General features: G+C 35.1%; 1 protein-coding gene across 1 annotated transcript; it reads left to right on the forward strand.

The window, feature by feature from the left end:
- The first annotated feature begins 503 nt into the window (after positions 1 to 503).
- On the forward strand, positions 504 to 7,787 carry LOC129265066 (protein kintoun-like). Its single transcript, XM_054903049.2, has 3 exons — positions 504 to 2,427; positions 4,615 to 4,749; positions 6,117 to 7,787. Exons 1-3 carry the CDS (start codon positions 610 to 612, stop codon positions 7,056 to 7,058), a joined length of 2,895 nt encoding a protein of 964 aa, XP_054759024.2. The 5' UTR covers positions 504 to 609; the 3' UTR covers positions 7,059 to 7,787.
- The last annotated feature ends 3,625 nt before the right edge of the window (positions 7,788 to 11,412 follow it).

Consider the following 11,412-nt stretch of genomic DNA (forward strand, 5'->3'; position numbering starts at 1 on the left):
TTTTGAAAGACTGGTCAATGGTCCATCGCGGGGTCAGACGTATTTAGGGTATTTTTTTCCCCAAAGCTTTTTTTAAAGACTATCCAAACTTGTTTAGGGTGTTTTTTTCCCCCAAGCTTTTTCACCGAGGTCATATTTTGGCGACTGCTTGTTTAGGGGCCAAAATGTGTAAATAACTTAAGACCGCGTAAACTAGTTTAGGGGGTTATTTTGCACACAGAGAAAAACTCGTTTAGGGGGTGTTTGGATATTACTTGGTCACGCGTGTGTACAGCAATATAATTGACTGCCCCCCGGGGGGGGGGGGCGTAGGGGATCATCCCTGCCTCATTGCATGCCAAACCGCCAAACAGTGCTCAGGAGAAGATTCTCGAAAAGACCCCAAAATGGTGATGAAACCATATTACTTTGCTGCCCTCAACGATTTGTTGTGGCATGATTATAGTAAACAAAACTACACACGCTGCATGCATGCGCATGCGCTATGCATACACAAATACTACGGATTACGTATTTATACTGCTAGGCGCATGCAGCCCATGGTTAAGGGTTGTAAATTCTACCTGATTGATTAGTTACGCTCAGCGTTTTGGAAAATAGAGAAAGGAAATGGCCTCTGAAGACACATTCGAAGGTCTTGATGTCACTGCAGACGAAGTGCAGCGGATCGAAAAAGCTTTGAAAAATGAAGAGTTTCGAAAATTATTCGTCGAGTATGCTCAAGAAATTTCTGATCCTGAAAACAGGAAAAAATATGAAGAGGAATTGGCGGAGTTGGAAAGGTCGCGAGGCATGGATGTTAAGTTTTTGCATCCCAAGCCTGGATACGTGTTGAAGACAAGCATCAATGGGGAAAAGAAAGCATTCATCAATATTTGTAAGAATGATAACATCGGTAAGCCTCAAGCATCAAACTCAAAGTCTTATCAGGGCAGTGGGAATGCAAGAAAAATGGGAGTTGAGTGGGCGCTTCCTTACAGTTTAGCTCCAGGTCGTGATGATTATGATCATGCAGGGAAAAAGTGTATGGTGTTCGATTGCCTGTTCCACCCAGACTGCTTTGAAATGATAAATAAAGACAGTAGATTTCGGACGTTGATGGATAATACAGCAATGGATGGGATAGAGAGGGAATTTAAAGTTACCTTTGATCGCAATAATGTGAAAAAGCCCAAAATGAAATTCAAAGGCCGACAACAGGCAACTGTACTGAGGACACCGAATCAGTCTGGTCCGAAGGGTGAGAATTCATTAGATGCCCTCAAACTTTCATACCCATATGACAAATCAATGAAACAGGAAACGGCCAACAATCAGCCTGCCAAAACAGCCTCCAAAATATCAGGGAATAGAGATTCGGAAAGGAAGACGAATGATGAGAAACGTGTAGAGAAAGATGACTTTACAGTACCAAAGCACTCGATTGTTCATCGTGGTCACTTTGATATGCAGCAGTTCACCTATGCCAGGGATTCGGCACCAAGCACCAGGCCTCAAGAGCTGATTTTGAAGGTAGAGCTCCCTCTATTGAAATCTGCAGCCACTGTCCAGTTAGATGTCTTTGAGAAACGCATCTTTCTGGAATGCAAGAAACCAGTCATGTACCAACTTGATCTCCCACTACCTTATCCAGTAGATGAAGACAAAGGAAGTGCAAAGTTTGACAAAAGCAGGACTTGTCTCATCATCACCCTGGCAGTCCTACCCCCTGTAATAGCAGAAATTCCATCTAGTGTACCTGTACCCCAAGAAGCTAATCCTCTTGTACAGGAAATAGTGATGAATGGTATTGATGAGACAGTCAACCAAAGAACTAAACAAGCTGATGGAATCTCACCTGGTTTTAATGATGATCAATATGAAAAGCCTGAAAACGTGAAAGATTCCAATGAGACAAATCCAGGGAAGAGTGATGTTGGAACATCTGATTACAAGATCACACCATCTATTGGAGCTGATGTTACTGAAGCGCTGGGAGAGGTTCAAGGTTCCCAAGAAGGAGATGTAACTAAAGTTGTGGAAGATTCAGAGCCGAGTCATCCTCTCAGTGATGAAATCCATGCTGATGATTTGCTTCATAGTGAGCTAGAAGTGAAGACCACATTGCCTAAGTGTGATATCTACCAAACAGATGAAAATGTCACCATCATCATTAGGGAAGCAGACATAGATGTAGGGTCTTTCAAACTAAACATGGCGAGTGAAGGAAAGATAGTAGAAGCAATGTTCAGGAGGACTGAAATTGCTCCAGATTCAGCTGAAGAAATATTCTCAATCCTTGTAGTTTGTGAAGATGGGCAAACTTTAGATGGGAAGATGAAACCTGATGTCTCTCAGGCCAATGTGGTAATGGTGTTTAAGAAGAAAGAAGGATGTGGATCCTTGTGGTCTGCTCTTAAGGCTGGTCTATCTGAAGATACTCTCGAGGTGAGTTGTGCTTGTGACCAATGAAAAAGGAAGAATTGGGAAATACCAATCTCTTTTATAAAATAAGAATATTCATCCAGAGTTTTATAGGCAAATGAGGAAAACAGCTAATGAAAATTGGTAAAGAAATAAAAAGTGGTCAAAGAATGAAAGTTTAACTTTATCCCTAATTCCTTGTCCATTATACAAAATTCAGATTAAACAACTCTTGATCTGTTATTGTTCATGAAATTTTTTACCCTTTTTTTAAATCATGTGTTTTATTTTAACTCTTATACTTTTATTTTTACCATTATTTGTAGTATTAATATTACTACGTCTTTTTATCATCATCACAATAATCATTCGTTTCATCATCACCACCACCACCATTATGATTCAATTTTTCAATCCATCTTTAGTGAAAGGAAGAAGAGAGATTGTATTGTTTTCATTTGTACCATATAGGAACTTTTTTAATACAGCATCTTTATCCCTTCAGTGGTTTTTCAAATAAATTTTATTTATAAAAAATGTTGCAAACATGAATTGCAATGTTGCGAGAACATTTTCAAGATAAAGAAAATCAGATTTTTGCATTTTTTAAAATTTCAATGGTCAAGTCTACCTCAACAAGAAGCTGACATGAATAAATACAGAAATTCAAACGTGATTCTGAAATTTCATATCATTATGAATTGGCTGTACTAAGTAAGTTAAAAAAAGTATTTTCAAAATAGATGGTATGCAAATGAGTCACACAGTCCCTATTTCTTTACTATTTTATTTGTGTTCTACATGTATATGGATGAAATTTTTTTTTTTTGCTCTTTTGGCTCCACATAATGTACATGTAGGGCACGTTGATTACCTGTGTAAGTTATGCATATGATTTTCTCCATGTTAGATTAACCGATTTTTTTTTTCAAATCATGAATAAAAACATTATATTTGACTGTATATGAGAATTCAATAATATTTTCAGTGTTTATGAGATTTGTCTGTTGAACAGACTCTGTTTTTTAATTTTACTTGTTTTGTCTTTGCTGAACTGATGCTGCAAGACTATAGATCTTTGATAAAATAGGCAATACATGATGTAGGTCTGATGTGGTGGGACTACTAACAGCAGAGCAGCCACCTTCAAAGGCTTCACTACTTGCATCATATTGCTCAATCTTTTTTATAATGAATTATTATTTACGATGATTTGATAGCAGTTTTTCTGTACAAAAATTATTTAAATCATAGTTGTCTTGATTAAAAGATGGCTATTTAGCAAGGGGGTATAGGTAGTATGGTATTTATCTTAGTATGGCTCTCATGCTATACAGTGCTCTTCTTTTTGTTATTTATTCACGGGGGGGGGGGGGGGGGGTTCACAAAGATGACTTAAACGTCTCACTAGAAGTCTTGCTTAGTGCCTACATGTACATGTAGGTGCATATACGCATACAAGGTAATATTAAATGTGCACTTTCATTGACTAATATGCAGTAGCATACACATCCCATGAGCGTGATCTGACCTTCAGTGCATGTGGTGATGTACCATATAGACTACATGCAATGGGGAATTTAAGAGTCATTTTTAGTCAGACAAACATCACAAAACCTATGTGAACCACCTCCCCCCCCCCTCCCCCATGGACAACTTGCTTTGTGTAATTATGAATAATCACAAAAAGTGAAAATAATGACTTGAATGAAACAAAAAAAAACAGCAGCATATGAGATTTTAGGTTCATAAACAAAAATCTTGTGAGCCTTTTGATCTTTAATACAATAATGGGATCCATGAAAGACTGAACTTTGTACCCATTCAAATTTGTTGATGCTTGAAAAGTTGAAAGTATTTATTGCTTTATGTAGCAAGAAAAAAATAGAAAAAAATATAGTGGGTTCCTTTTCTATTTGCTTACAACACTCGTATTTGTAGTTTCTGCATTATTATAGTAGTCAGACATTATTAGGGAAGACTATTACAGCATGTAGCGAGCTCTCTGTGCAAGTGAGTGTAAAATTGTTGAAATCATCAGTGTGATTGTGTGTTGGTTGAAGACGGCTCTCTTTACTTTTGGGATGTTAGTGATGCTAGAAGGAAGTAGAAGCATGTATATTGATGATGCATTGGTTTTATAAGTTCTTCTTAAGTGTCTTCCAGTCTTTAATTCAAAGGATATCATTACTTATCTTTGCACCTGTCCAGGAGAAACAGTTTGTAACAGAGGAAGGTCTGGAAGATATTTTAAAGGAGGTTACTTCAGATGAAGCCAGGAGTAAAGAGACCATCCCATGCTCTGTTTCAGAATTCTCGACTCATTGTGTCAAGGCTCAGTTTCAGGTAAAAACATTTATTAATAACTGATAGTCTATACATGTAGTATTTTTTAGTTTCAAAGCTAGTGCTTGTATAGTAAAATTGAGTTCATCTTTTTTGTGTAAGTTTGTTTCATGCAGTTGGTGAGATAAATAAACCTCTTTTTTTTACTTTAAGAAAAATATTGCATCCACTCATTTTAAAATTATGTAGCCTATATGATACCAAATTTGTCTCATTGTAATAATACTATTAAAGTCTGTGCTAAAATCAGTGTATGTGAAGCCAAATCTCATATCTAAAGAAAACTTATAATTACTGTACTCTTTCTAGATAAAGCTTCTCTTAGCTTTAGTCCCAAACATGCTGATAACTTGAATAATTATATTGTTAGTTTTGATTTTTATTTGAATCCATAGTTATGACAGAATTACAGTATACATGTATATTGCAGGGAATGATAATCTGTCATTGTAATTAGTGCATTTTATAATACACGTGCCACCAACGTACATTGTCATAAAAGGCTTTGAGTCGTTCACTTTTTTTTTGTATTAGAGAGCATGGACCATGAGTAAGAATCCTCCCCCCCAAAAAAAAAACAAAAAAAAAACTAACAACAACAACAAACAAACAAAGAGATATTAACTGAACAATGAATCTCAATGACAGGGAAGAATGATCAGTAGAACTTCAGGTGAGATCTCAGGAAAACTGGAGTATTTAAATGAGATTAGTAATTAACTTTGAAGAGAAACACTGATATATGAATGGTGTTGCATACATTTTGGTATACTGATCTCTCCGGATTAACACATGTATATGAGTGACATCACAATAACGGTGAACTTCTATGCATTGTGAAACACACAAATCAGGATATGAAGAAGTTCTCTATATTTTCTTTATCAAATGATTGGTTGATATCTATCATATGTGACCTGTAATTCATTTTAGCTAACAAAATTTTTTTGCTAATAATTACCAGTACAAAATTAAATGTCTACAGTAGTAGTTCTATTGACTGGTCATGTCATTGTTTTGAAATTATGCAGGATGAGTTATCAATTTCTACTATGTTACTATCCACCACTATCTTATTATCATATTGCTCAGGCACCATAGATAGCTAATTTGTTGTTCTTATTATTTTGGCGGTGCCGGCAGTATATCAAATAATTTAACAGATCTTAATATTGCATTTGAAGGACAACTTTCCTGTACGTCATCTTAAGTTATCGAGTAAGTAAGAAAATCTCTGTCAGAGATAATTGTTCTTTTGATATTTCTTTTATTTGAAGATTATTCTTATTAAATTCCTAAATATGATGAGTTACATACCTATATCTGAAGCAAAAGCTATCATTATTACTCTTTCATTTTTTACATAGGTATCCTGTGAGGTTGCAGATAGCTCAAAGAGTTCACAAGACAGTGGGAAACATAAAGGTGACTCTGATGGATGTCAGAAGGCATCTATGAAATCTAAAGAGTCTATCATCCCTGCCTTGGACCTAGGACCTGCAGCAGATGAGAAGAAGGTAGAAAGTGATGTGAGTTCACCTCGCAGCGATCCTCAGTCATCACCAACTGATTCCTCCATACCATCTGGTCTTAAGAGTGCCTTGAGGAGTCCTCGCAGAAGAGCATGTAAGTCAGTTAGCTTCAGTGAGGAAGTATTGGTTGAACTCTTCCTTGATGGTCCCAAACGAACCCAAAAAGGTGGAAACAAGAAGAAAGGAGGAGGAAGGCGAACTCCCTTCTTTGGTCCAAGGCGCATGATTGAGAAGCTCAAGGACAATTCTTGGGAGTATTTCAGTGATTCTGAACTCCTGCACCACAACCACAAAGAAGCTAGCACTGAGGAAGATGAAGAACATGAAGATCAAGAATGGAATTGGCAACCAAACCAAGTCCTTATGAGACAATCCAGCAGTGAATCAGAGTCAGGACAGGAGATACCGTCCTCTCCCCGCTCAAAGGGAAAGAAATCCAAGGGTTCTAGGCGTAGGAGAAAAGAAAAAGCGCGCCGTGAGGCAAGTTTGGCAGCAAACAATGGCGTTGAGAGTTCCGACACCAATGAGAACCTCATTAAACCAAGTTCTCCTGATGATGTTTCACCACTCACAAATGGTCTAGAGTCTGAAGAGATTATCGAGAGCAATGAGCTTAATGGAGATACTCCAGAACTACCAGAAAACCGTGATTTGATGAATAATAATGAAAACAAGAAAAGCAATGAAAACGATGAGCTCCCTCTAGAAATGCAAGACCACAAAACAAAGTGTGCTTTTGAATTTTCTAACCAAGTTATTTATGATCTTGATGAGTAAACTCCTCAGCAAAATGTTGGTATTTTGTGATGAATCTCTTCTGATAACTCAAAATTATGATGTTAATTCTCTGTGTCTGACAGTACCAACTAAAAGTCTTTGTGTTCACTTGAAGTATTGTTTTTAAATGCACTCTTTATGGCAACAAGGATTTTCAGTTGATATACTGATATGGTCTGGCAGAGCATAAACTAACATAAAATTTATGAACCAGAGGTCAAATATTTTGTAAAGTAAGCTTGCGCCATGTACTGCTTACTACAGGAATCCACCAAGTTTTTTTGCTTAATTGTTGATAATAAGTGAGGGACTATCAAAACAATTTTGCTTCCACAAAGTTCTTTTCAGAAGGGTATCAGTTTTTTTGTGATGTATACATGTACATGTATGTACATTGTATGCATGCAATCGCACAGGTGGCCATTCCCATTACATGAGATCTTTATTAAGCATAGGAATATCATGTTCCTGTTGTACTGCATACAAATTGCATAGCCAGGTTAGTAATACTTACCCGTCATTATTGTGACTGGTACTCGATATAGTATATATAAGCCTCAAAAGGTAAATGGCATAATTGTTTCAGTCATTATGGCCATTCACAATTGAAATTGAAATCTCACTGTGATTCATGTGTTATGTGCTATATGCAAAACAAAATGACTGTTATGGAACTGAAACTAAATTTTGGTGAATTGATTGAATAATTTGATTTTTTTTTAAATATTTGAATATATTTTTGAAAACCTTTTTTTTCACCCCCCCCCATGATAATTACTATTATTTGACTTGTGCTAGTTTCATGTGTTAGAACTAGGAACTTCTTTTAACAAGACAATCCTTTCTTTTTTAATACCATTAATCAAATGCCCTAAAGATCTATTGCTTTAAAATTTTGTTTAATATTCAAATATTCAAGATTTGCATATATTATTATCACCATTCAACAAGTGAAAGTTCTTTATAATATAAAAGAATTTGAGTTCGAGTTCACATTAGAACTAATGGCAATAATGTGTTCAAACTGAAGAATTTCACCCGTTTTTATGTAAACATTTTCGTAAAGCCTGAATGTGTAATATTTTTATGGATTGAATATGATATGTTGAGTGGGATTGAAAAAAAAGTGTAAAAGTTTGCTTGTGAATGCATGTTGTAGAAGTTTGTACATAAAGGGCGTTTGTTTATGAACAACAACACAAGCATTCTATTTGTTGCCTGGAAATGTTAATTGATGAAGAAATAGAATTTTGGCCATTATAAGACAAATGCCTTGAAAAGACTTAAATTGATGTACATATCTATCCTTGGTAGGAAATTTCCAATTGTTTGGAATGTGAAAGTCAGACTCAATTTATGTGTGAATGTGTGTTACATGGCAATTATCACCTTTACGGAGTGAGGAGTATAAATGTTGGCATTCTACATTTCTTTTCATAAAATTTCCTCTATGTTTTCTGAAAAGGTTATCAGGAATTTAAATTGAAACAGCTACCCTTGATATTTTGTATGTTTCTTTCTATACCTACCATCTACGTACCTATTTAATGTATGCTGTGTATTTGTAGGTATTTTACTTGCGTATAAAGAGAGACACAAATGCTCAAGACTCCACTTTTTAAAACATACTTTCAATGGTAATTCTATATCATAATGTTAATTTACGTGGAAGAAAAATTATTTCATTTGTCTGTTGTATTGCATTGCCGTAGTTACGATTGACCTTTTTAATGTTAAGTTTTGTGCAAAGGCACTACGCTATCGTGCTTGCTTATCCACAACAAGGTAATAGTTTTATTTTGTCTTTGAACAAGGTAACATTTAGTTCTCAGCACTGTACATTTTATTGTTTTTGACCTGGGGGCTTGTTGTCCTTAAAGAGATTCATCTGATTGGTAGAAATCAATTCAAACAATTTTTAATCTTTTCACAATCACAAACGAGTAGGTGAAAGCTCAAAAGGTAAAAGACCAAATTGATTGTGAAAAGATGAAAATATGTTTGAACCGGGGCCTGTTGTGTGAAAGAAAAACTCTTGCAATTCATTTTTTTTCCAAGTTTTTCAATGTGTCAAGTGGTAATGGCATAGTTTTGTATGCCTGAGTTTTTTTTTTTTTTTTTTTGCTAGAGTTTTTCATGACAAAAGTTTTATGCAGCAGGCTACTGATATACTGTACATTTACAATGTACTGATTGCTCATGAGATCCAGTAATATGTTTTTACTGTTTATAGTGATATTTTTGATGTGCCTTTAAAATGTTAATCTCCAGGGGAGCATTTCATTAAATGATTCATCCAAGTTTTTTTTATAGACTAATGTTATAAGCTTCTGAAACTCTCACATCTGATTTGCTGAGAGCAACTTGTCTTTGAAAATCACTTAAGAGATGCTTTAATGAGACGGACATCCACTGATGTTAGGTTCACTAACCCCTTCCTAACAAATTAAATGACAATCTCACTGCCATACCTGTGAACTATAGTACCAGTTTATGTACATGTACATTTTCAAAACATGTACTAAAAATATGAAGTTAAATCATATGATGACAATTGCAATAAATCATTTCTTTACTCTTTTATAGCTCACATTTGATGAACTACATGTAATGTCTCTAAAAAGTATTTTGTGTACCGTTATGTAGAAAATTCATGTAACAATATATTAGTCCTTTGCTTTTCTTTTTTTTTCATTAAATTGTGATATTGAATGTTATGAATTTGGATTTTTGAATTAGTGTATGATTATTATCATTACATTGTGTAAATATTGAAAATACAGCATGGATTATGATTATTTTTCTGAATTGGTATTTCTTTTTGTAAATATTGAAATAGAAACGTGGTGACTTTATATTTTGCCAAATTTGAAAAATGTGACTTGTAATTTGGCTGTTTACTTACAATGACATTTCTCATTACCAAACTATACCTTGAAAATTCAGCATTAAAATGCAAAGTTACTTTAGTTCCCAAAGTATTACTTTATAATTTGAATTATAAATAAATTGTTGATAAGTGAATGTTTAATACAGACAAGACGTGATCATCTATAAGACAGGAGCATGATTAGAGAAACTAGTGGATCATGTGGATACACCTATATATGTTATAAAATTGAGTAGCTGTTTTGTTAGATTGTTAATAATTGTCAAGTTTTGACTTATTAAAGTTTGGAAATCAGTCTTTATTTATGGGGAGCTGTAAGTTCATTCTCTTAGGACCATGAAAATATGATCAACTTTAACTTAGAAGTGGTTGATTTCAACCTTTTGGAGGTCGGCTATGGCAGACTTAATAGTAGATTGAAATAGATTGTTTGATGTCCTGAGAAGAGAACACCAAGTCTGATTTTTTTTGATTTTTTTTTGGGGGGGTTGTTTAGGCAAATATGAAATTCAGATTGAAATATCAAATTTATGTTGGTGTTGATCAACAGTGATGATATTATGATACATTAGTAAGTTCTTTCTTTATTAAGCATGTGCATCTTGGTATCGTAGATGTTGATTCAATCCCGGGGGGCCACTTCCATTGACGAGTGGATACCATGCGCGACCATGGGGCCTCAAAAAGCACCCTAAACACATATTTTCCATACTCTGAAAATGCACCCCTTAACAAGTATTGGCATGTGAAACCCTACCCTTAACAAGTATTGGCGTGTGAAACCTACCCTTAACAAGTAATTGAAACAAAACGATGCTACTGGCAAGTACTGTATTCCCTAAATTTGAACAAGTACAGCGATATCAATTGTCATGTCACGGACGTCGGTTTACCTTTACCTACATCATTAATGGGTTTAGTACAGCCCCACTCGCGCAAATCGTACTCTAAATACGTAGTGTTCACTCTTGGGGCAAAAAATACATCCTTTATAAGACATTTTAGTCTTGATTTTTTATACCCTCGCAAATTTGACCCGAAACACGTAGCGTTCCTATCGAAAATAGATACCCTTTTTTCATTATTTTAGTGTTTTTGACACCCTTATCACGTTATGTACGTAACGTGCCCTATCTTGAAAAAGACATCCTCTTTACGTGTTTTTTTGATCGCGCATGGTATCCACTCGTCAATGTAAGTGGCCCCCCCCCGGGGATTCAAAGAATGTTGACTTGATACTTGCATTTTAACTGCAGAAAGAAATGAAATGCATATATATTTTGAACTGGAGGGTAGAAACTTGTTGAAATGTTAAATGAAAATTAAAGAGAATTAAATTTTCACTTTGGAAATGTACAAGTTCTTTAAAAGCCTAATTTTTTCCCTGAATGTAATAGAGCAATATATTCAGCATTCAGTTGAACAATACTGTTTGAATACAAATCTAAAAAAGAAATTGCCAGA

The sequence above is a fragment of the Lytechinus pictus genome, chromosome 7 (assembly GCF_037042905.1).
Source record: "Lytechinus pictus isolate F3 Inbred chromosome 7, Lp3.0, whole genome shotgun sequence".
Classification (NCBI taxonomy): domain Eukaryota; kingdom Metazoa; phylum Echinodermata; class Echinoidea; order Temnopleuroida; family Toxopneustidae; genus Lytechinus; species Lytechinus pictus.